At 43.4% G+C, this 25,838-nt stretch overlaps 1 protein-coding gene and 1 long non-coding RNA gene across 6 annotated transcripts in view; one reads left to right on the top strand and one right to left on the bottom strand.

Moving 5' to 3' along the window:
• HECTD4 (HECT domain E3 ubiquitin protein ligase 4) overlaps positions 1-25,838 on the top strand; it is a 194,455-nt gene that overhangs the window by 69,952 nt on the left and 98,665 nt on the right. For all 5 annotated transcript variants that reach the window (XM_045457014.1, XM_045457012.1, XM_045457013.1 and 2 more), the window contains exons 7-10: positions 1,799-1,969; positions 16,540-16,732; positions 20,939-21,097; positions 25,138-25,251. In XM_045457014.1, coding sequence (XP_045312970.1) covers positions 1,799-1,969; positions 16,540-16,732; positions 20,939-21,097; positions 25,138-25,251 — 637 coding nt within the window. The remainder of the gene's footprint in view (positions 1-1,798; positions 1,970-16,539; positions 16,733-20,938; positions 21,098-25,137; positions 25,252-25,838) is intronic.
• LOC123587332 lies at positions 573-12,476 on the bottom strand. Its single transcript, XR_006707245.1, has 3 exons — positions 12,261-12,476; positions 3,053-3,174; positions 573-669 (listed from the first exon to the last, which is right to left on the bottom strand). It is a non-coding gene; the product is annotated as an uncharacterized LOC123587332 (long non-coding RNA).

Here is a 25,838-nt window from a genome sequence, read left to right as displayed (position 1 = left end):
TTGTCTGTCCCTCAACTGTGCCTTTCCTGGTAAACAGGGACTGTGTCGTCTTCCCCATTGCATCTCCAAAGCAAACAGTAGCTTCTTGATAATTGTTGGATGAATAAAACGAGCACATTGACAAATAGATGCCCAATTGACTTCATTCTTTTTTTTTTTTTAAGTTTATTTTGAGGGAGACGAGTGCTCAAGTGGGACAGGAGCAGAGAGAGAGAGAGGGAGACGGAGAATCTGAAGCAGGCTCTGCACTGATGACAGAGAGCCCACTGCAGCTCCAACTCATGAACCGTGAGATCATGACCTGAGCCGAAGTCAGATGCTTAACTGACTGAGCCAGGCAGCTGTCTCCAATTGACTTCATATTTTATCGTTAATACAGACAGATGTGAGAATATGTTCTGTATTTATTTGAAATAGAATTAGAAGCCTGGGAATTAAACAGATGTTCAATTCTAGAACATGGTTTTTATTTCCAGCAACGTCCATTTCGTCTGTGTTCTTGCGAAAACTCTGATTCTTATCCAAGAAGATCCTGTTGTCACTAACGAGGTTACATGCACTGGAGCAGTTTGGGGGTAACAGAGGCCAATCAGTAGCTGTCAACTTTGTAGATTGCCTGGCACTACAATTCCAACGTGTGGTCATAGCAACTGCATTACTTCTTAACTTCTGAAATAGACAAAACAAGTCTGGAAAAAAGTTCATATGAAATGAGTTCAAGGGTCGGAAGTAACCTCAGGGAAACTAGTGACAGAATAACAGAAAGCCGTTCTTAGGGCTCCCAGAGGCATCTGACCATCTCTGATTATTTTTATTTTTGGATTTTGACTTCTCCTGCTCTTGGCATTTTTGAAAAACCTAGCCAGCAGTTTTTTTGGGGGGTTCTCCGTTTCTCCCATTTTAAGGGCTTTTCTCTGGCAGTAAAAATTAGTATGTAACTACACATTTAGTGTGAAATGATGCAAAGCTCATTCATTATTCTGAAACTGAAGGATGATCCGTATTAGAAACACATGCCTTCGTGTCTAATACAGAGAATTGGAGTTTGTCTCTTTCCTGATGATGGACTTGATGCATTTCATTAAAGCCTCATGTGCTGGGCTAGGGTCTGCCTTTATTTGTTTTACTTTCTCCTTTCTCTTCTCTTCTCTGCCTCCCCTCTTCCTTCTGCCCTCTTTTTTTACTTCCATATTGAGTAACTTTTGAGTTAGACTCTGAATTAGCTGCTGGGATATAAAAGTAAGATACAGTCCCTGTACTTTTAATGTAATTTTTAGTCTGAAATTCACTTACTAAGGAAATCTCAGTACGGTTTCTCTAAAGCTTTGTTTTTGGTAATTGTTAGATAAAACACACGTGCTTAGCAGATTCAAAGTGTTCAGTAAATATCTTTGGCCTATGTTATCTGTCCCATGGGCCGTTGTATGAATTTTATATTTTTGTCATGTAATTTTCATATGTTAGAGGTATCAGTTTAATTTCTTTTTAATGTTTATTTTTGAAAAAGAGAGCAAGTGTGAGTGGGAGAGGGGTAGAGCGAGACGGAGGGTCCGAAGCAGGCTCTGAGCACACACAGCCCGGTGTGGGGCTCAGAGTCACGACCGTGAGACCGTGACCTGAGCCGAAACCAAGAGTTGGCCGCTTAACCGACTGAACCACCCAGGTGTCCCGCTGTCAGTTTAATTTGGACCGAGAAGCCCGAGTTCTGATTCTGGACATAACGGCGTTAGTGATGGACTGACGGAATTAATAGGAAGTTCTGTGTCCCGTTAATGAAGTTTTCCTTTTCCATGTCCAGGTGTGCCAGGTGGTGCCAATGCCAGCCAATCATCTCCCGGTTGGCAGCACCATGAGCACTGTGCACCTTTCTTCGGACGGTACTTACTTCTACTGGATCTGGTCTCCTGCCAGTCTGAATGAGAAAACACCCAAGGGGCATTCTGTCTTCATGGACATTTTTGAACTCGGGGTAAGGTTCCCTTTCTGTCTCATTGTGTCTTTGCAGAGAAATTTCGATTTGGTTTCTTTTTGTATTGGTTTAAAAAGGACCCGAGAGGGGCGCCTGGGTGGCGCAGTCGGTTAAGCGTCCGACTTCAGCCAGGTCACGATCTCGCGGTCCGTGAGTTCGAGCCCTGCGTCGGGCTCTGGGCTGATGGCTCAGAGCCTGGAGCCTGTCTCCGATTCTGTGTCTCCCTCTCTCTCTGCCCCTCCCCCGTTCATGCTCTGTCTCTCTCTGTCCCAAAAATAAATAAACGTTGAAAAAAAAAAAAATTTAAAAACGACCCGAGAAAGGTGGAGTAGGCACAGTGTGTTCACTCTTAGCTCAAATTTTGGGGTTTTTCTTGGATTTCTTTGAAGGTTTCTTTGTTTAGAATTGTAGGACATGGATAAAGTCAAGCTTTCTGAAGGTTAATCTGGCAACAAGGTGGAAATAGTAATACTTAATGTGTAGACAGTGGGGGGGTTTTTTGTTTGTTTTTTTTTTTTTAATGTTTATTTACTTTGGGGAGAGGGGGGCACCAGCAGGGGAGGGGCAGAAAGAGAGGGAGGCACAGAATGTGAAGCAGGCTCCAGGCTCCGAGCTGTCAGCACAGAGCCCGATGCGGGGCTCAAACTCCTGAACCGTGAGATCCTGACCTGAGCCGAAGTCGGACGCTCAACCGACTGAGCCACCCAGGCACTAGACAGTGGGGTTTTTAGGCCAAAATGCCCATGGGGCTTGTTGGAAACCTGGAAGTAAATCGCAGTGGCAAGATTGGGGCTATAGTACATCTTGGGAGTCTCTGAGAGTGATGATGGTTAAAATTGTGAGAAGGCATTCATTTGTTCGATGGTAGCTGAATGCCTACTGTGAGTCAGGCAGCATTGTGTTTAGGTGGTGGGAATACAGTGATGGGCAGGGTGAGCAGGCTCCTTGCTCTAATGGAGCTTGGATTCTGCCTGTGGGTGGCTTGGGGTGGTAGTGGTGGAGTGACAAAACATTAACCATAATCAAGTGAGCAGATCAGTGGACAAGATAATTTTAGGTCTTTGAAGGAAAAGTAGTAGTTACACCTATTCTCCAACTTCTTCCTGGGGTTGAGTAGAACATTTCTAGGAAGAAGAGACCACAGGTGCAAAAGGCTTTGGCAGGAGCAAGCATGTGTTTCAGGAAATGACAGCAGGCTACTGTGGCTGGAGTGCAGAGAGAAGGAAGGAGAGCTTGGTGTAAGAGGAGGACCCATGGTAGTCTAGAACTGCACCTGTCCAGTGCAGGAACCCTTAGCCACATGTGGTTACTAGAAAATTTTTTACTTTTTTTTTTTTTTTAAATCTTAAAGCACAAGCAGGAGAGGGGCAGAGAGAGAGGGAGAAATCCAAGCAGGCTCCTCATGGTCAGTGCACAGAGTCTGACGTGGGGCTCAAGCCCACGAAACCGTGAGATCATGACCTGAGCCAAAATCAAGAGTCAGACACTTAAACGACTGAGCCACCCAGGTGGCTCGCATGTGGCTACTTAAAATAGAATTAAATAAAATGTTAAAAAAAAAAAAAATTAAAAAGAAAGTGGGGCGCCTGGGTGGCTCAGTCGGTTAAGTGGCCTGCTTTGGCTCAGGTCATGATCTTGCGGTCCATGAGTTCGAGCCTCGCATCGGGCTCTGTGCTGACAGCTCAGAGCCTGGAGCCTGTTTTGGATTCTGTGTCTCCCTCTCTCTGACCCTCCCCTGTTCATGCTCTCTCTCACCCTGTCTCAAAAATAAATAAATGTTAAAAAAACAAACAAACAAAAAAAAACAACAAAAAAACTAAGGCTTCAATTGTTTGCTCACATTAGCCACATTTCAAGTGCTCAGTAGCCACATGTGACTGGCTTCGGTATTGAACATCCAAGATCTAGAATTTGTCAGCATTGAACATTCTGCTGGACAGTGCTGGTCTCAATAATATTTGTAGAGACTTATAAAAGAAAAATTGCCCCAAGTCAATCTGTGACAAAACCCGTTTTAATGATGTAATTTACAGCCCCCTTCTGGAAGAAATTAGCATTCCTGGGGGAAAAAAAAACACCGAAGTAATTTTCGAATGAATTTTAATAGGCTTTAAACTTGTTCTGGGAAACCAATCATCCATCCCGCCAGCTGACTGTCAGTCAGGAGTTTGGTGTCCTTAAACGTACATCCTCTTGTTTTTCTATCTAGTTTCTCAGCTTAATCATCATCTTTTTTAAATGTTCCAGCTGCAGTGTCTTTGAATTGGTCTGCTAGAGATTGTACTCCTTGAACACCTGTTCAGAGTTGTCAGAAAAGTTTTAGTACTTGCTGCTTGGAACAGACCTGCCAGCTGGCCAAAGGATGATTTAGGTCTTTATTGTGAGTAGAGTGGGAAAACATTGAAGGCTTTCCCCTTTCTCTGGTAGTTTTTTCTTTAACAGAAGCCTATCAGAAATACATGCACGTGGACCAGAACTTGAGGTAGCACAGGCGGTAAGGGTTTGGTCTACTTCCTCCTCTTCCCTTCTTCCTCCCAATGTGTTTTACTTATTTTCATTCCTCTTGTGGTTATCTCGGTAACGGACAGCGAAGCCTGTATTTCTTGTTCCTCAGCTGATGGAGGTGGTAGTGGGCCTTCCTGCCTTTCAGTGTGGGGCAAGCCGCGGCTAGAAATGCATGTTTGCTCAGGGGAAGAGAGGGGTCTCCCCTGCCCACTTCAGAGACTCTTGGGAGCGGGAGGCGCGAGGTGTGGCGCAAAGCTATGGTGAGAGGGGTGTAGGCCGAACGTTGATAAAAGGAACTGTCCATCCCTTTGCTGGTGTACTCCTTTGTGCTTAGAGACTGGCTGCCCAGGCAGAAGGCTGGACTTTATTTTCTGAATAAGCTGGGTGGCTCTGGAAAAAAGACCTCCGTGTACAGACATTAGGGTTCATTTAAGGAAAGGACTTGCTGCCCTAGTGAATCACCCACAAGTGATGTCTTCCAGTAAGCAAGCCTCAACCATGTGCACAGCATTCCTGATCAGTGCTGAACTGTTTAAAAAACAGATGCATACAGAACAACAACAAAACAAAAAATAAAAACAACAAACAACACCCAACCTCACAAAACCCCAAACTTTGGAGAGGTGTGTGGGGAGGGGAAGAGGAATAGATTATCTGTATTTTTGCCAATTTTTTTTAATATTTATTTTTGAAGGAGAGAGTGACAGAGCATGAGTGGGGGAGGGACAGAGAGAGAGAGAGAGAGAGAGAGAGGGAGACGCAGAATCTGAAGCAGGCTCCAAGCTGTCAGCACAGAGCCCAGCGCAGGGTTCGAACTCACAAACTGTGGTGAGATCATGACCTGAGCCAAAGTCAGAAGCTTAACTGGCTGAGCCACCTAGGCACCAATCCCTCCCCCCACACTTTTTTTTTTTTTTTTTTTTAATTATTGAAGCTAGGTGCCGGGTACATGGGGCGGGGCGGTGGGGGGAGCTCTTGTGTACATTTAAAAAAGCACCCTATTGGGGCGCCTGGGTGGCTCAGTCGGTGAAGCGTCCGACTTCAGCTCAGGTCATGATCTCGCGGTCCATGAGTTCGAGCCCTGCGTCGGGCTCTGTGCTGACAGCTCAGAGCCTGGAGCTTGTTTGATTGTGTCTCCCTCTCTCTGACCCTCCCCCATTCATGCTCTGTCTCTCTCTGTCTCAAAAATAAAAGTTAAAAAAAATTAAAAAGCACCCTATTAAAGAATTTCCTTAGGGGCTCTTGGGTGGCTCAGTAGGTTGAGCATCCGACTTCGGCTAAGGTCATGATCTCGAGGTCTGTGAGTTTAAGCCCCGCGTCAGGCTCTGTGCTGACTGAAAGCTTGGAGCCTGGAGCCTGCTTTGGCTTCTGTGTCTTCCTCTTCCTCTGCCCCTCCCCCACTCATGCTCTGTCTCAGAAATAAACATTAAAAAAAAAATTAAAAAATTAAAGCAGATAGCCAAGGATCTCTAGACCAATGAGGAAAGTCTCCAGTATGAAAATATGAAATCAGAAGAACAGTCAATAGGGTTTACAATGTTTTATTCTACTCCTAGCTGTATGAGATATGAGAACATCTTGCATTCATACAATATAGCACAGGGGCTCCTTAAAAAAAAAAAAAAAAAAAAAAAAAAAGCAAGAGCTCCTGGGAATTAAAACTATGAGCCTCCCAGGCACCCCGACAATCAATCAGTTAAATGTCCGACCTCCGCTCCGGTCATGATCTCACGGTCTGTGAGTTCAAGCCCTGCGTCGGGCTGTGTGCCGACAGCTCAGAGCCTGGAGCCTGCTTCGGATTCTGTGTCTTGCTCTTCCCTGCCCTTTCCCCACTCATACTCTGTTTCTCTCTCTCAAAAATGAATAAACGTTAAAAAAAAAAAAACTGTCAACATTTAAAAACAAAATGTAAGAAATCTCTCAAAGGGCAAAAATAAAAACAATAAATATGAGAGAAGAGTTGATAAATGTGGAGGAGCAATCCCTCTAAAGTCCTAGTTGATAGGAGTTCCAAAAAAGAGAACAGAAAACCAAGAGGGTGGCATGATCAAAGAATACGGAAAAAATGTCAAACTAGAGGGCACAGGTGTCTAGATGAACAGCTATCTGACATGGTGAATGAAAAATGCCCACCATGTGGCATATCATCCTGAAATTTCAGATTATCGTGGTGTAAAGAGAGGGTTGTGAAGCTTCCAGAGAAAATCATGTACAAATGATAAAATCACGTATAAATGATGCGGAATAAGGAAAGCACTACGCTATTTAGTAGCATTATTGGATACACAAATGGAGTAGCACTCTAAAAACTCTGAGGGAAAGTGATTTCCAGCCCAGAAGTTAGCAGTCCTCCAAAGTGTCCATCAAGTGTAGAGACAACAGAGATTTCTAGACCTCGCAGTTATACAATCAAAAGCCCATACCTGCTCTGGAGGAAATAGAACTAAAATAGCCCCTGTCAGTGGCATAAAATAGAAAGTTGGGGCTGAAGGAACTTGATCTAGATTAAAAGAACAACCTTTGAATCATTTTTGGAGTCTGAATCAAACCATTAAGGAACATTTTGGAGACCGTTTGGAATTTGAATATAAAATGAGTATTAGATCAAACCAAGGCATTATTCTTAATTTGTTTTTAAAGTATGCAAATGGCATTGTGGTTCTATGAGAATGTCCACATTTTTTAGAGATGTGTAGTGAAGTATTTGGAGGTGGAATTAGAGTGTTGACTTTGGCTCAGGTCATGATCTCGAGGTTGGGGAGTTCAGGCCCTCGTCAGACTCCATGCTGAGAGCGTAGAGCCCGGAGCCTGCTTCAGATTCTATGTCTCCCTCTCTCTCTGCCCCTACCCCGCTTATGCTTTGTCTCTCTCCCTCTCTCTCAAAAATGAGTAACGTTAAAACAAATTTTTAAAAACTAAAACGCTTGAGCCAAAAAAGTGATAGGTCAAGCCTGTGTGGCAATATCTGGATAAGAGTTGAATCTGGAGGAAGGTTCATTGGTCTATTCTCTATTTTTACATGCTTGAAATTTTCCATCAAATAAAAAATTAAGCATCACCAGCCTCTAGTTTAGCAGTTTCTAAAATGCTGATTTGGGAAGCTAAACACAGATCTCTGTGCCTATGGTACTTTCATGGAATGGAACACTGTGCAGCCATTAAAAAGAACGAGGCTGATCTGCATAGACCAAGCAGATCAATTTCCAAGTTCTGTCGTTTAGCACAATAAAGCTAGGTTCAGAACACTGCATTCCCTACCTGCTATAAAAAGGTGGAGTGGGGGTGCAGATTCCTTCTGCAAGTGTCCTCCTACATTAACAGCTTTGCTCTCGACGGATCATTCAGCACAGCATACGGATCCATCAGAGGATATCGTGTCTTCAGGGGAAAAAACCCAAAAAAGTGCCTTGACCCGTGCCCGCCTCCAGTCCCCTGTTTTTGGCTTCCCTTTATAGCACTACTCTTGAAAGAGTTTATTCTTCCTGTTTTTATGTTCTTTCCTTCCATTCTGTCTTGAGCCTGCTCCAGTCAGTCTCGTATCTTCACCACATGCCACCAGAGCAGTTCTTCCACGTTTGCCGGGGACTTGCACATTACGGAGTTCGAGGTCTACTTTGTGTCTTTTTCCTTGACCTTTTAGCAGTATTTGATTCTTGAAGCGGCTTTCTCTTGGCTTGTGGGACCTCCCACAGGACTTCTCCTGCCAGTGGTTGCTCCTGCCCTGCCCCACCTTCCCTACTTCTCAACGATTACGTGCTTCCGGACCTATTTCCGGATGCCTTCTGTCGCTGCCTGGTCTTACTCACTGGCTGGTCTCCTGTCGTGTAGCTGTAAACACCTCTATCTACTGCTGGTGCTCCAATCTGCTGCTCAGCCAGAACCTGTCCCCAGAGCGCTGGCTGCATATCGACGTGGGTGTTTGTTTGTACGTGCGCAGGATATGAGACTCTTCCAGTCTGATCATCACCGCAAGCTAAATGTGCCCCCAGCCACACTTCTGGTTTTACCCCAGAGCTGCTCTTCCCGCAGGCTTTCCCTTTTCAATTGACGGCATCGGTGTCCTTCCAGTGCTGGCAAGAGACCTTTACTGTTCCTCTTTAGACGTTTGTTTGTTCTGAGAGAGCACACACAGGGAAGGGGCAGAGAGGGGGAGAGAGGATCCCCACCGAGCAGGCTCCGCGCTGTCAGCACAGAGCCCCACAAGGGGCTCAGACTTACAAACCGTGAGATCATGACTTGAGCTGAGCTCAAGAGTCGGGTGCTTAATTGAGCCACCCAGGTGCCCCCAAATAAGTAAACTTTTATAAAAGGAGAACTTGGCTAATAGCATTGAATTCTGCTGGGAAAGTCCAGATTGAGGCTGAAAGAGGTCTTTGGGTGGAGAATATGGAAGTTCTTGGTGGTAGCCTTAACAGGAGCGGCTGTGGGGGTTAGGAGGGGTGAAGCCAGGTGCAGTTGGTCAAGTATGGTGAAGAGGGTAAGACGACAAGAATAAATGTCTCCAGAGGTTTGTTATGAAAAAAAGGCGAGAAATGAGAGGGAGGTAGTGGAGTGGACCGTGGGGACGTCGAAGTATTTTTAACTTTGTTTTTAAAATTTTAAATGAACAGATAATAAACTCTTCTACTTCAAGACTGACAGGTTATACGGCTTAGCCTTAGACCTCTGATAAATGGCCTTGGCCAAACCAGACAAAAACTCCTAAAATGAGGGCTTTCAACTAGACGATTCGAACTTTTAGCCCTGATATTCTCCCCCACCCCCTCCAGCTTTATTGGGGTATTCCTAACAAAATGGTGTACTTTCAAGGTAAAGATTTGACGTGTGTGTATATTGTGAAATGGTTACCATCGTCGAGTTAACACCTCCATCGCCTCACGTGTTTACCACGTTTGTGTGTCTGCGTGTACGGTAGCGTTAAGATATAACTCTTAGCAACTTCGAAGTTTATGATTAGCTATAGTTACCATGCTGTACGTTAGATCCCCAGGACGTATTCATTTTCTAACTGAAAGTTTGTACCCTTTGACCCACATCTCCCATTTCTCCCACCCTGCAGCCCCTGGCAACCATCATTCTTTCTGTGAGTTTGACTTTTTATCTTCTGGCGTGAGGTCATAAAATGTTTGTCTTTCTCGGGCTGACTTATTCACTTAGTATAATAGTCTCAAGGCCCATCCGTGTTGTCACAAATGGCAGGATTTCCTTTTTTAAAAGGCTGAATGCTGAAATTCATTTTCTGATTCACAAAAGCTTTTGGTTTCTAAATAGTATAAATATTTGCTACTTAGATGTGGCTGATGATAATCATTAGAAAGGATTAGGTTTGCTGTGAATTATGATTTCACCCAGATACTTGGAAGTACTGGTAAATTTCTCTCCGAATTTAGTGATAGTTATATTGTTTTGAATACATTGTTTTTAAAAATAATCTATTTATGGGGCACCTGGGTGGCTCAGTCGATTAAACCTCTCTTGATTTTAGCTCAGGTCATGATCTCATAGTCATGAGATCCAGCCCTGCGCTGTTCACGCAGAGCCTGCTTGGGGTTCTCTCTCTTTCCCTCTTTTTGTCCGTCTCCTGCTTGCACGCGCACGTTCTCTCCCTCTCTCCCTCTCTCCTCCCTCTCTCCCTCTCTCCCCTCTCTCCCTCTCTCCCCCCTCTCCCTCTCCCCCCCCTCTCCCCCCCCCCATCCCCCTCTCTCTCAAATGTTAAAATTAAAAAAAATTTCTAGGGATGCCTGGGTGGCTCAGTGGGTTGAGCGTCCGACTTCAGCTCAGGACACGATCTCACAGTTTGTGGGTTGGAGCCCCTCGTCAGGCTCTGTGCTGACAGCTCAGAGCGTGGAGCCTGCTTCGGATGCTGTGTCTCCCTCTCTCTCTGCCCCTCCGCAGCTCATGCTCTGTCTCTGTCTCAAAAATAAAAACAGTAAACAAAAAAATAAATAAATAAATAAAGTATTTCAATATATTTACATAGTTATAAAATTCAAATGGTACAAAAGTCTCTCCTTCACCTTGCCTCCTGATTCAGTTTCCCTTGCTGCAGACAAGTAACGTTAACACTTTCTTCTGTATTCTTCCTGAGATCATATGAACGTGTACAACTACACATGTATAATTTTTTCCTTTTCTGTTTTTACACAAATAGTAATTTGTTATACTTTTTTTTTTTTTTAAGCTCTATGATCAACGTGGGGCTTGAACTCATGACCCTGAAATCAAAAGTTGCATGCTCTACCAACTGAGCCAGCCAGGCACCCACACTCCCAATTTTTTTTTTTTTTTTTTAAGTTTTTTTATTTTGAGAGAGCGAGCACTCATGGGAGGAGCAGAGGGAGAGAGAGAGGGAAAGAAGAATCTCAAGCAGGATCCACTGCAACATAAGCTTGAATCGCAATATGGGGTTCAGTCAAACTCACGAACTGTGAGATTGTGACCTGAGCCCAAATCAAGAGTTGGATGCTCAATTGAGCCACCCAGGTGTCCCGGTATTTGGATTTAAAAAAAAATTTTTTTTTAATGTTTATTTTTGAGAGAGAGAGAGCACGTGTGTGAGCGAGTCGGGGAGGGCCAGAGAGAGAGGGAGGCAGAATCTGAAGTAGGATCCCGGCTCTGAGCTGTCAGCACAGAGCCTGATGTAGGACTCGAACTCAGGAACTGTGAGATCATGACCTGAGCTGAAGTCAGACATTTAACCAACTGAGCCACCCAGGTGCCCCACTGGTATTTGGATTTTATTCCGGGGGACAATGGAGAGCTCAGAGTTCTGAGCAGGATCTGGTTTTAAAAGTTCATGGTAGCTTTTGGGTCAAGAATAAAGCAAGATTTAAAGATTTGGGGCGCCTGGGTGGCTTAGTTGAGCGTCCGACTTCGGCTCAGGTCATGATCTCGCGGTCTGTGAGTTCCAGCCTGGCGTCGGGCTCGGTGTCTGGAGCCTCCTTCGGATTCTGTGTCTCCCTCTCTCTGCCCCTTCCCTGCTCATGATGTCTCTCTCTGTCTCTCTCTCTCTCTGTCTCTCTCTCTCTCTCTCTCTCTCTGCCAAAATAAATAAACATTAAATTTTTTAAAAATTTTTTTTTTTTTTAACGTTTATTTATTTTTGGGACAGAGAGAGACAGAGCATGAACGGGGGAGGCGCAGAGAGAGAGGGAGACACAGCATCGGAAACAGGCTCCAGGCTCTGAGCCATCAGCCCGGAGCCCGACGCGGGGCTCGAACTCACGGACCGCGAGATCGTGACCTGGCTGAAGTTGGACGCTTAACCGACTGCGCCACCCAGGCGCCCCAACATTAAATTTTTTAAAGATCCTTTAAGAGATTAAACAGCTATGGAAGAGACCACATATTAGTTTTATAATCAGGAAAGAAATACTAAAAACCTATTTTTGGAACCTCGACTGCCACCAGTGTTCTTCCTTGTCATTTTTTACAAAAAATCAGTGGAGATTGATCTGCAAAATAGGCGTGTTGATACTTAAGATTGAGGGAAAGCTAAATGATTGAAGCCTGGCTAAGATAAATAGGTAATCTAGCAGGACTAACTAACTGGCTGTGCTTGTCTCAAAATGATTTCTTACGAACTCCGAGTGGAATAGGTAAGTAACCATTACCTAAGGTAGACTATAGAAATATTGGAGTGTGATGGAAAGAAATGGAATGGAGCAGATACCCTGCCTAACTGAAGCTATTAATATGAACAGTCTCTGACTTTGGGGGTATTTGAGTTATCTTGTGCTCAACAAGCGACCTCAAAACTAAGTGACTCTCAGCAGTAACAACTTACAGGTTGATGGGGCTCAGTAGGGTGGTGGTTCTTCGCTTCATGGGGGAAGCTGAGGTCATACTGGCAGCCTCGTTCAGCTTGGAGCTTGACTGGGGCTGTCATGTTCACGTCAGCCTCTCATTCTCCCATCTTTTCAAGAGCACAAGTGCTCCTCTAGCCTGTGCTAGTGTCTTGCTTCAGAGGGCCAAGCCCGGAGTCTGCGTGGGAGGGAACTAGGCGAGGGCCTGACTCCAGGTTGCAGCTTTCGCCTGGGGCCACCAGCATGATAGCCTAGCACTTGGGGTCACGGGCTTTTGACATTCTCCGACACTTAGATTCTGGCCTTTAAAACCACAGAGTAACTAAATCTCCTTTTTTTTTTTTTTTTTTTTTTTTTTTTTTTACCTTTTCAGAACATATTTTTTACATCTTTTGTTCTGAGTTCTTCCTGCTCCCATATATACGTGCTGTCTATAAAAGGCTGTTCTTTAGATAGACTCAGTGACCATTTTACTGCTATTTTGTCCTCTTTATGTCCCTTCTGAAAGATATGGTCAGCATAGTAATGGACATGCTAGGTCCCTTCTCTTTTCCCCTGGGTTTATTATTTCCTTTAAATTGTGATCTGGATGACTGAGATACCCTTCATTCATCAGTATTAATTCTGCACCCGCTCTGTTGCTTTGTCTGGGTAGCGGGGTAACAGGCCTTTGTTTTCAAGGAGCTCACATTAGTGTGGGGAGTTCGACAATAAGAAAGTAAATTAAGTAAATAAGAACAAAATCATCTCAGCTAGTGAAAAGTAAAGGCGGCGAGAAAATAAGATGATGTGACAGTGAATGGGGTGGAGGTGGGGAGCCACTTTGGTTTACCTGGCAGATCCGGCCTTTCTAAGGAAGGACATTGGAGCTCAGACCTGAATGATAAGCCACCATCCATCCTGACGGGTAGGGTGACCAACCATCCCAGTTTGCCTGGGACTGAGATTTCTCCGGTCATGGGACCGTCAGTGCTGAAACTAGGACATTCCCAGGCAAACTGAACAGTTGCTCAATCCAGGAAGAGGGAACAGCAAGTCCCAAGGCCTAGAGTTAGGAGGAAGTTTGGCATTTTAGAGGCAGGACAGAAGGCCAGTGCAGTCGAGGGTGTGGTGAGAAAGGGTGAGCAGAGGCAGGCGAGACTGGGAGGTCTGTGAGTGACGGACTGTGTGGGCCTTGGTGGCAGTTTGGGTTTAATAAGCCACTGTGGGGTTCTGAGACTGGAAGGACGTGGTTTTGTTTACACTGGTGAATGATCACTGGCTGGGTGTAGAGAGGAGAGCATAGGGTGCCGAGGTAGAAACGGGAGGCCAGTTGAGAGGCTGGTTCAGCCCTCAGGCTTGAGATGATGGTGGCCTGTGCCTGGGAGGCAGCCAGGGAGGGAAGCTTCTTGGCAGCACTAACTCTCGCTCTGCTTACTCCTCTCAGCCTCTTCCCCTCCTTTCTAGGTCAGTAGCTTTTCAATCCTGAAGAGCTTCTTTGCCAAGCAGAGGTTCCCAGATTTGCCATTCGTATGCCAAACCGCGCTCCTTTTTGCTTCCCTGGGTGCTTTATCAGTTTCTCCGTGTTTTCAGACAGTGACCCGACTAAGCCACCCAGGCGCCCCGCTTCTCGGTATTTTCAAAGTACTTGAACACAATGGTATAGTTTTTTTTTAAGGTCTCCATTGATTTTCTCATGGGGCCAGATTGGGTAATGCTTTTGAATGCCAAGCTTAGAGTGACTGATTTTTATCTTGGATGCCTTTGAAGGGTTCTTTCCAGAGTTGTGTGACATAAATAGAGCTATGCTTGGTAAAAGTTGCTCTAGCATGGCGGGGGGGGGGGGGGGGGGACGACGTGGATGTGTTAAATTTTCGGCGACAGCAGGCTATTTGAGAGGAAATGCCTGGGAGCGGGAGGCAGTCGGAGATGGTGGGACTGAATCTCAGTAGCAGGGATGGGTCTGTTTATAGGAACGTGGGAGTCCTACCACGAAGAGGTGAGATCGGATTTAAGCGAGGACGCTGGTTTGTTTATTCAGCAAGGCATCGAGTACGTCTGAGTGCTGAGGAGGTTATGGTGAACAAGCCAGGCCGAGATCCCTGTTCTCGGGGACCTGGCATTTGGTCGGGGTGGGAGGTAAAAGAGTGAATTAATGAGTAAGATAGCTTTAGAGAGCGGTAAGTGCCATGTGGATAGCAAAACAGGGTGACGTGCTCTGGCCTGGGGAGGGGGGGAAGGAGATTATTTTTAGACCAGTAGTCAGGGAAGGGGTCTTTGCGGAGGTGGCATTCTACCTGAGACCTGAGTGATTGGAAGGAGCCAGCCACGAGACGATGTAGGGACAGAGTGTTCGAGGCAGAGGTCTTAGACACCAAAGGTTGGGTCTAATCCTAGGCAAGCTTCTGTTTGAGTAAGTGGAGATGGGGAACCAAAAAATAAGAGAGTAAGGAGGGTGGGGACCGTGTTGGTTCTGCTCACCAGCAGAGTACCTTCCACACAAGTAAGGATTCATATTAAAAAGACACAAAACAGGATCGTGTTCTGGAAAAAGAAATGGCAACAGCACAGCCCACGTGGAAGACAAGGAAGAGGTCCGTGGTTTTGGTTTTAGGTTACGCACGGACCGTTCAGCACATCCACTTATTAGAAGGGGCCAAGTTAAGTCGCTATAAAGGGGGAGGAAGTAGGGGCGAGGAAATAGAAATAGCATTTTTTGGACTCTGCAAGAACTCCTCTCTCATATCACTTGGGACTGTATCCTAAGAGTCTCCCCCACTGTGTGCAGCCTTCCCTGGGAATCTTTCCTGGCTGCTTCTTAACTTGCTTTCTCTTCTCTGTTGCCAGCCTTTTACATTGGACTCCTTTGCCTTTTGTTTGCTTCTGTGAGCCTTGCCTCTCTGCACTGCTATTCCCTCTGGTCTCTGTACCCCACAGCTGCAGGTCAGTCCCACCCAGCTTTGCTGGTGGCACCAGTGTCTGAGGCTCCAGCCAGATCCAGGAGCCTGGGTCTGGAAGGGGGCAGAGAGATGCCGAAACTGGAGGAGATGTAATTTGAGACATTTGCCAGTGAATGGAAGTGGAGAAAAGGCATGGTACTTCAGTGGGCCACCCAAGTCTTGTGTAAGGTCTGTGTGTGCTTGAAACCACGGAGAAGGAAGACCATAGGGAGACTGACAGAGAGCCAGATAACAGCGCAGAAGGGCCTTCATTAAGGGAGCAGTTAGGGGACAGAAGAGGAAGAATTAACCTTAAGCTGCATGAGGTGAGTGTACCTCTTCCTCTGAATTAAGAGGAAAGGAAGGATAAGTGAAGCTGGATACAAAGATACTGGAGTTGGAAGAGAGGTGAGTGGGAGAAACTTCTAGTAAGTGGTCTGGATCTTTTTAGCAAGAAAGACAGGTAGGTGCTCTGCTTGAAGTCAAGCTTGAGATCGGTGCAGGAATTTTGGAATCCTCACTGCAGAGATTCTGCTGGGCAATCAAGTGTTGAAGGAAGGACTGGCGGGCACCAGCAAGGATCCAGCTGATGTTGGCACGTATTTTTTAGCAGACAAAGTCTGCCTTCCTCCAGGATTGCTGTGCAGTGCCCAAGCAGCTGGGGCTAATGTTAACTGCTGCTCATACAGAATTTGGATTTTAGCCACTAATTATATTTCAAGAAGACATTATCTTCCTGGTTATACTTAATAGCGAATCAAAAACTGATTGATTTGTTTTCCTCTCCTCTTACTTGTACCTGTCAGAAGCTTGTAATTAGCGAGAGCTGCCTGTGGAATTCAATATAAGGAATTTTAATCAACCTTTTGCAGATCCTATTAAACTTGGCTCCCTGCTTTTAGAATCTGTGCTGTTATGAAAAAGGAAAGCTCTTGAACTTAGCACAGCCTTTCTTTTGTTCTCAGTAGTTTCCATAGAACTTAAGTTTTGAGGCGTACATCTACTCAGGTGCAGGCTTTGGAAATACGTGTTTTTTTTTCTTTTTTTACGTTTATTTGGAGAGACAGAGTGTGGGGGGGGGGGCACAGAGAGGGAGAGAGAGAATCCCAAGCAGACGTGGCACTGTCGGTGCAGAGCCAGATGTGGGGCTTGAACTCACGAACCTCGAGAATCATGACCTGAGCTGAAATCCAGAATCGGACGCACAACCACTTGAGCCACCCTGGCGCCCCTTTGGAAATGTTTTCGAGCAAACAGATCGCGGTGATGATTCTCAAGTAGAAATCTGCTGACTTGGGGGAAACCACTATCTCTTAAGGGCCTCTTTTTCTTTAACTACTAGGTTGAAAATGGTGTATATGTAGCCAATCCGCTTCAGGAACGTACAATTCTAATGAGAAAAGAGGGCGAATCTGCAAAAAGCATTAACGAGATGCTTCTGAGCAGACTTTCACGCTACAGAGCTTCTCCATCCGCAACGCTGGCTGCCCTCACAGGCTCCACCATCTCCAACACTCTGAAAGAGGACCAAGCAGGTATGCTGCCCCTCACTTACACTGCTTGCCTTGTGTAGCTCCATTCAGCTGTTGACATATATATTTTTTTTTTTTTTAATTTTTTTTTTTTCAACGTTTATTTATTTTTGGGACAGAGAGACAGAGCATGAATGGGGGAGGGGCAGAGAGAGAGGGAGACACAGAATCGGAAACAGGCTCCAGGCTCTGAGCCATCAGCCCAGAGCCCGACGCGGGGCTCGAACTCACGGACCGCGAGATCGTGACCTGGCTGAAGTCGGACGCTTAACCGACTGCGCCACCCAGGCGCCCCTGTTGACATATATTTTAAGACTTAATGTTTTTTTAATTTTTTTTCAACGTTTATTTTTTTTTTTTTTTTGGGACAGAGAGAGACAGAGCATGAACGGGGGAGGGGCAGAGAGAGAGGGAGACACAGAATCGGAAGCAGGCTCCAGGCTCTGAGCCATCAGCCCAGAGCCCGGTGCGGAGCTCGAACTCACAGACCGCGAGATTGTGACTTGAGTTGAAGTCGGACGCTTAACCGACTGAGCCACCCAGGCGCCCCTAAGACTTAATTTTTTTAAATTTTTATTTTTATTTGTTTTTAATGTTTTTTATTTTTGAGAGAGAATGTGTGTGAATGGGGGAAAAGCAGAGAGAGAGGGAAATGCCAAATCCAAAGCAGGCTCCCGGCTCTTAGCTGTCAGCACAGAGTCTGACACGGGGCTCGAACTCACGAACCACAAGATCATGACCTGAGTCAGAGTCGGATGCTTAACCGACTGAGCCAATCAGGCGCCCAAGACTTAATTTTTTTAGAGCAGTTTTACGTTCACAGCGAAATTGAAAGGAAGGTAGAGAAATATCCCATAAACCTCCCGCCCCCAAACACGCACAGCCTTCCTCATTATCCGGAGATGGTACCTTTGTTACAGTTGGTGAACCTACATTGAAACAACATTATCACCCAAAGTCCATCGTTTATTCTTGTTCACTCTTGGTGGTTTGGACAAGTACATAATGACATGTCTTCATCATTACAGGGGTATACACCGTAGTTTCACTGCCCTAGAAGTTCTTTGTGCTCTAGCTATTTATCCGTCTTCCCCCCAGTCCCTGGCCACCACTCCTTGTAGTCCTTGTAGTGTTGCCTTTGCCAGAACGTCCTATAGTTGGAGTCACACAGTATGTAGCCTTTTCAGATTGGCTTCTTTCGTTAGTAATATGTGTTTAAGTTTCCTTTATGTCTTTCCATGGCTTAATATATTCAGCTTGTGATTAGTGAGAGGCTGCCTCTTGAATTTGGGTAGTCCTTAAAAAAAGTGTTTTTTTTTTTTTAATGTTTATTTTATTTTTTGTTTTTAAGAGACAGAGACAGAGTGTGAGTGGGGGAGGGGCAGAGAGAGAGGGAGACATAGAATCCGAAGCAGGCCCAGGCTCTTGGCTGTCAGCACAGAGCCCGACGCGGGGCTTGAACCCATGAACCGCGAGATCATGACCAGAGCTGAAGTCGGATGCTTAACTGACTGAGCCACCCAGGCTCCCCTTGGGTAGTACTTTTTCTCGAATGCTTCCAGTGTGCCGTACAAAGCACTTTGCTTCACATAGTTCACCCTTTTATCTCCTTCCAGTCATCCATTTTCTTATTCCAAAGCAATACATGTTGTTGGTGTGGATATAAATTAACTTGAATCTGTAATAATTCAAAACCGCTCTGTCTTTATAGATACCTCATTACTGTTAATGTAAATTGACTTCATGTTTAGCATATGATTCATAAATGTAAAAAGCTCATGTTTAGCAACATCCTCACTAAATACAATCTTGGTCAAGCAAGGAAGAGGCAAACCTTCCACAAGATTACTTTTTCTAGAATTTATCATTTAATGTTTGCACTTTAATATTTTTATAAACTTTTTTTTTTTAATTTTTTTTTAATGTTTATTTTTGAGACAGAGCATGAACGGGGGAGGGTCAGAGAGAGAGGGAGACACAGAATCTGAAACAGGCTCCAGGCTCTGAGCCATCAGTACAGAGCCGGACGCGGGGCTTGAACTCACGGACCGCGAGATCATGACCTGAGCCGAAGTCGGACGCTTAACGACTGAGCCACCCAGGCGCCCCAGCACTTTAATATTTTAAAGTAGATAATGCTTTTATAGAGTTTGAAAGTAAAAACAATATAAAAAGGCACGTGCAGAGAAATCTTACTGTATCATCTTGGCATATTATACATTTTGCTCCCACACTGCCTCCTGTAGCTAACTATATTATTAGTTTTGACTTACAAAATTTCTTTATGCAAATACAATTAAAGACAAATTTATGTGTTCTTATTTTCCTCCTTTTCTTAATCAAAGGTAGCCTACTAAGCACACTGCTGTGTACTTTTAAAAAGAGTTCTTAACTGAACTAAGCCTTTGAGAGATTAACGAACATACATGTACCTCTTCTATAACGTCTTAAGTGTATCCATCTTGATTTTCACCAGATTTTCAAGGTCATCTATGACCAAAAAAGTTAAGAACCATTATTCTTGACGAGTTTACAGATTAAATATCAACCATGTGACTGTATAACAAATCCTAAACTGGAGTAAAAGATAAGGCTAGAAAATACGCCACATGTAGAAAAATACATCTAAATTAATATATTTAATGAATTTAATGCAATTTTATGCTTTAATCCTTTTGTATATTGAAATGTTAAGAAGAAGGAATATTTGTGATTATAAAGCTATCTGATTACTTGTTAGTGTTAGAATTTAAGGATAGAATTTTATTTTCACAGGTCTCTATTATATCAAACATAAGTAGGGAAATTATTAATAGTTGTTATAACTTAGGTATGCAGATAATTTGAATGGTAGAAATACTTTGTAGAGGGCAGTCCTTTTTCTAAAATAAACAGCTTCCTGACCAGCTGAAGGCTTGATCTGGGTTTATCCCTTGGGAGAAAATTGAATCCTACCCTGTGAACAGTAGAAGTGCTAAAGGAATCTTTGTTGGATGAGAAAATATGGGAGAAATCAAAAAGAAAACTCAGAAGGCAAGGTTATATTTAGAATTCTGTGAAAACTGTTACTTGTATTTAAAACCTGTGAGTTCCTATGTTTATGTACAGTCACTGCATATTCGTTAACGTGATGTTGCTGCATAAAAATTCACCACTTATTAAGCTAAGTGACTTCTGACAAGCCAGCATTCATAGGGTCTAGAATGTTTTATTCCGGGATAAACTGATACCTATTACCATGTTGATAAGATGTCTATTAAAATATCTTGGTGAAAATGTTCTGCTCACAGAGTTGCTTATTTTCCAGTCATTGCCCCTTTTAGGTTTCTTGTGGAAATTCATGCCCCTGAATTTATTTCCTGAGTGAAGAATATACTTGTTGAGGATTTCGAGTTTTAAAAAACGGAGCTGTTTAGAAACAAGCATTCAAAACAAATATCAGACACATTAGGTTTGCTTTTCTCATGTAAACCATCTAAAGACAATTTGACATCTGCCTAGGCAGTTCTATTTTGTGCCCTGACGGCTCCCTAGGTAAAGCATTCTGACTGACTTAGGAAATCCTTAAATTTGCATTTTCCGATCGGCCAGTGAGGAAGAGAGATTAGCGTGCATTTTATACCTCTTGATTAGAAACAATAATTATTTGTTTAATGATAGTTTATGTCACCGACCCTAAAAAATAGAAAATATGTAATGGGTTATCCTAAATCATGCAGGTGTAAAATTTGATATTGTGAAAGCATTTGTTAGCTAGATATAGGTCGAAATTTCTGGCTAGCCTCATGTTCAGAGCGGTTTGTAACCCAAACCCGTAGAATTTGTTCTGTATAAAATGGAAAGAGGTCTATTGGAGTGCAGTTTTCCCAGAGGAAACACAAACAGAAGGATTCTTCTTTCATTTTGAGATTTAGTCCATGTGAGGATTCATTCTTTTGAAAGAAGTTTTGAGACATAAAGGCGTATTGAATATTGGGAACACCTTTGAAAATGTTCAGCTCATGCAACGGGGGGGGGGGGGGGGGCGGGGGGGGCGGGGGGGGGGGCCTGGAGCCAGGCTATGGAGCCAGAAGATTATTTCTCCTTAGCTTACCACTTCTTGCTGTGTTTGCTGAATCCGGATATAGCCTTGTTTGAATTTGGGGCCCCCTCGTTAGACTCTAATCAAATCCGTGTGTTAAACACCACTATTTTCATCCCTTTCACCAGCAAATACTAGCTGTGGGCTGCCTCTGAAAATGCTGCGGAAGACACCCATCTATACGTGCGGCACGTACTTGGTGATGCTGGTCCCACCGCCAGGGGGCGCCGGCAGCTCTGCCACCCGTTCTCTTTTCGGTGGGACAAGTGGTTTGTCGTCTTTAAAAAGTAAGTGTCTTTGATTTGTGGCACTTTGCCCAATTTGTCTCTAACTTCGAAATTTAAGGCTTTTCGGGGTGCCTGGGTGGCTCAGTCGGCTAAGAGTCCCACTTTGGCTAAGGTCATGATCTGACGGTTCGTGAGTTGGAGCCCGCATCAGCTCTCTGCTGTCAGCGCAGAGCTCACTTCAGATCCTCTGTCCCGCTGTCTCTCTCTGCCCCTCTGCTCGTTCGTGTTCTCTGTCTCTCTCTCAAATAAATAAATAAATGAAATTTAAGCCTTTTCTATTAATGATGTTAAACTTTTTTAAAGTTGTTTGCAGAAGCTATTTGATACCAACACAAAAACTTATCAATACAGTCATAGGATAGGGGGAATTAAAAATACAATTTTTGTAGATGATATAATAATATACTTTGCAAAACCATCCTGTAAAATTGCTAGAAATAATGAGTTCAGGACAATTTTAGAAAACACTCTGTTGCCACAGTATTTACTGATGACCCAGCAAGAGCTCTACCCAGTATGAATAGAGTTCCACAGCTCTTAAGTATGTGAAGTGCCTCCATTTTAGGGCACGTAAACAAAAGGTTAAGCAAAAAATTTGGAACTTAATTTGGAAATTAATGTTGTTAATTAAGTGTATGTGTATTTTTTATAAAAGAGGGAGGCATACTCTATAAAGTGTTGTGATTTTGGCTTCAGAGGAGACAAATAGTTAAATGGAATAAGACCTAGAATCAAAATCAAGAATCAAAAAATATTTCAGGGCGCCTGGCTGCTTCAGTTGGTAGAACATGCCAACTCGATCTTGGGGTCGTGAGTTCAAGCTCCAGGTTGGGTGTAGAGATTACTTAAAAATATTTTAAAAGAATGTTTCTTTTACATGGCCACTTTCTAACTTTCTAAGGGACATCATTTGACCCATCTGAGCCTCAGTTTTCCCACCTACAAAGAATAAAAGGATAGTATCTCACACTGTTGTTTGATGATCATATGCAAGAAAGTTATGTTAGAGTTTTTATAAAAAACAAAAACCCGAATGTTTCTTTTATATATGGTAACAGTTTTTCTTTGAAATTTGTTTAGAAAAATAAAATGTTTTAAAATCTATTTGTTTTCATTTCCCAATATTTTCATATTCTGTGCTCTTAAAATGATTTGCTTACAGCTATCCCAGTAAAGGATTATATTTCACATGTAGACTTTTAAAAAGGCATTTTGTACTCTAAGCCTGAAGATGTAAATTTGACCTCAGCAGTTGATACAAAATCATTTTTCTAATATCACCCTTTGGGCCATTTCAAGTAGTTGCATGTGTTTGGGATTTAGATCTTCATAATAGCTCAAAACTCTTTCACCTGTAGAATCCAATTGGTTGGACTTTTTCTCAACAGCTTGTTATCTCTGGCAGTTCATGTGACCACAATGTCCCCTTTAGCTCTTGAATAAATGATGTAAATTTACTATTAGTCTTTTTTTTTTTTTAATACTAGCTTTATTGAGATCTAACTTACCATAAAATCCATACCTTTTAGGTATACTGTTCACTGGTTTTTAGTATATTCAGAGTTGTGTAACCATTACCACTATCTAATTCTAGAACGTTTTTATCACTCCATACCCATTAGCAGTCACACTCTTTTCTCTCCTTACCCCAGCCCCTGGCATCCATCAGTCTTTCTGTCTATATGAGTTTATCCCTGGACTTTTTATATTTATGGAATTATATATATGTTTTTGTGACTGGCTTTTTGTTTTTAAGGTTCATCCATTTGGTAGCACAAAATCATTACTTCATTCCTTTTTATGGCTAAATTATATTCCATTGTATGGATAGACCCCATTTTGTTGAAATTTGGATTGTTTCTCCTTTCTTGCTATTTTGCATAATGCTGCTATGAACATTCTAGTACAAGTTTTTGTGTGGGCATGTCTTCATTTCTCTTGTGTGTGTACATAGGAGTAGAATGTTCGTCATATGGTAGCTATATGTTTAGCCTTTGGAGGGACTGCCAAACTGTTTTCCAAATGCATCATTTTACGTTCTCATCAGTAACGTAAAATGGTTCCAATTTCTCCACATCCTCACTGACATTTATTTTCTGTTTTTTAAAAATCTAGCCATCCTAATGGGTATGAAGTGGTATTTCATTGTGGTTTTGATTTGCACTTCCCTAATGACTAATGATGTTGAACATCTTTTCTTGTGCTTATTGGCCATTTGTACGTCCCCCTTGGAGAAATATCTATTCAGATCCCTTGTCCATTTTTAAATTGGGTTATTTATTTACCATTAGTCTTATTAAAGTCTTTTTTTAGTCTCTGGCATGGCTTTTTCACTCACTTAAAATTGGCCCCATTTGATTAAAGTAGGACTTCACAGCACCATTTTTTCATGAGGCTATAGCTTACATAGTGATTCTATTCTAGTCCCAACAAATCCGTAAATACTTAAATTTCTTCTGTTTCCTGTTCCACATTGGTCACTGTGGAGGCTACACCATAAGTGGAAGAACTGGTGCTTGCTTTGAGGAGCTCCTCGTCTGGTCGGGAGAAATGTTGTATATGTGTGGAACAAGGAGAAAATGGTACACCATGCCGTATCACTGCCTGAGCGGTGGGGAGATGAAGTGCTGTAGGATGTGAGAGAAAGGGTCATTGTGGAGTGAACTAGAAAGGAGATCCGTCCTGAGGTCTTGGGTTTAAGTTGTGCAAAATAGGTATTATTCATGTAAGTGGCCAATGTGGGGAAACCCAATGAAAAAGAGATTTGGGGCAGATGATTTGTTACGGTGCAGGTTGGAACAGCAGCACGTAGAAAATACAGTACAGTTTAGAGTATAGCTTGAGTCTGGCGTAGTGAGGACCTGGGTTACAGGGGGGGATGGGAACAAGAAAGAGGAGCTTAAGAGACAGGGCTAGAATTTTATGTTTGAAAACGGAAAAGAAATGGTCATAGCGAGTACAGCTGTGTTGGTGTAGAGCCTGTAGAAAGGTTTTAACTCATTTAATTTTCATGATAACTACATAAGGTGGGTGCTTCTATAATCTCTACTTTGTACATGAGGAAATGGAGAGGTTTGGTAAATTTCCCAGGGTCTCGCAGAACTGGTACAACTGGAATTCAAAGCCAGAAAACCCAGAGCCGTGCCTGTCATCACCATGCTATCCTATGTTAAGAGAAAAGGCCAAAGTGTCTCCAAGTTCTAGAGCCAGTGCTTGGAGGGACAGCATCCCAGCTCTGTTTGAGTGTCTGCTAACCTTTGTTGAGTAGCAACTGTATATAAGATATTTCTCGTTAGTGGTATTTCCTGGTGATGTTAGTGAGCGTAACTCCTCTTGCAATTACCCTTTTGATAATCTGTATTGAAATATATATGCAAAAGTTGCCATTTGAAAAACACTTTGAGAAATATGGCTATTTTTTAAAGTTTATTAAAAAATTTTTAAAGGTTTATTATTGAGAGACAGAGCATGAGCAGGGGAGGGGCTGAGAGATGGGGAGACACAGAATGTGAAGCAGGCTCCATCCAGGCTCTGAGCTGTCAGCACAGAGCCTGATGCGGGGCTTGAACTCACAAACTGAGATCATGACCTGAGCCGAAGTCGGACGCTCAACCGACTGAGCCACCCAGGTTCCCCAGAGTTTATTTATTTATTTAGAGACAGCATGTGCATGAGCGGGGTGGGACAGAAGGAGAGGGAGGGGGAGAGAGAGAGAATCCCAGGCAGGCTCTGTGCTCTCAGCTTGGGTCCAATGCAGGGCGTGAACCCACGAACCATGAGATCGTGATCTGAGCCGAAACCAAGAGTCGGCTACTTAACTAACTGAGGAAAAGTATGGCTCACTATTTAGGAAGATGTGACTGTTTTCTTTTTTGTGGTCTTACGTGTGTATTCTGTCTCCTCATTGTTCCCACCAATAGGCAACAACAACGAAAGGTGTGATTTTTGTGAAAGTCTTGTTAAGAGCCTAAAGTTTAAACTTTGAAAAGTAGGCCATCGCCGTAAGGCTTATTAAACAAGCTTAATGTTTGTTTCCAAAGTCCTTGCCTCTAGCTTGGTGTATAACATTTCGGATGGTCAGTTCACAAGTCGTGCCGATCTCATAGATGCTGCTGGAAGCTCGCTTGGGCGTGGTGCTCTTGTACCAGGATTGGGTAAGACGTGTCCGTATTTCCCTGGAAAATTCAAAATTTTAGCAGTTTCTCGCAGAAAAATCTTGTCATTTCCCTGTGGTTTCTATTTTCCTTGCAAGAAAGAATTTTTTGATACTGTTTAATTTTGAGGATCAATGTAAGAAACTGCCAAGGTGAAATTCTTCCACATAAATTGCTATTGAAGATACTGTCCATTAGGTTGTATGATGGTGCCCTTAACAAATTCCCCTCAAATTCATGCTGTAAAAAAGTTTATTTTCCACGAGGAATCAGTATGCTCCTTATTGTTAGGAAATGAACATTATGTAATATATTGGATTTTCTCTTTGGTTTGGCTCCTAGGAAGCTCATACCTAAGTTTGGGCTTGGTTACTAAGGCTCTTATTGAGTGTTAATGTTCATAAGTCCTGGTTTTGATTTAAGCCACTTAAATCCTTTTTGGAATTAAAAGGGTCACATATAAGTCCGTTACTAAGAACTGTCTGTTTCACAAGACTTACTCCATTCTCACGTAGGAGTTAAGCAAAGTAGAAATGGAGTTCTGCCTTCATGCTGATTCCTTCTAATGCTTTGCCAAACAAAGATAT

Source organism: Leopardus geoffroyi, chromosome D3, assembly GCF_018350155.1.
Source record: "Leopardus geoffroyi isolate Oge1 chromosome D3, O.geoffroyi_Oge1_pat1.0, whole genome shotgun sequence".
In the NCBI taxonomy this organism is placed as follows: Eukaryota; Metazoa; Chordata; class Mammalia; order Carnivora; family Felidae; genus Leopardus; species Leopardus geoffroyi.
The sequence above is the reverse complement of the archived record's forward strand: the minus strand, read 5'-3'. Positions and strand labels throughout refer to the sequence as shown.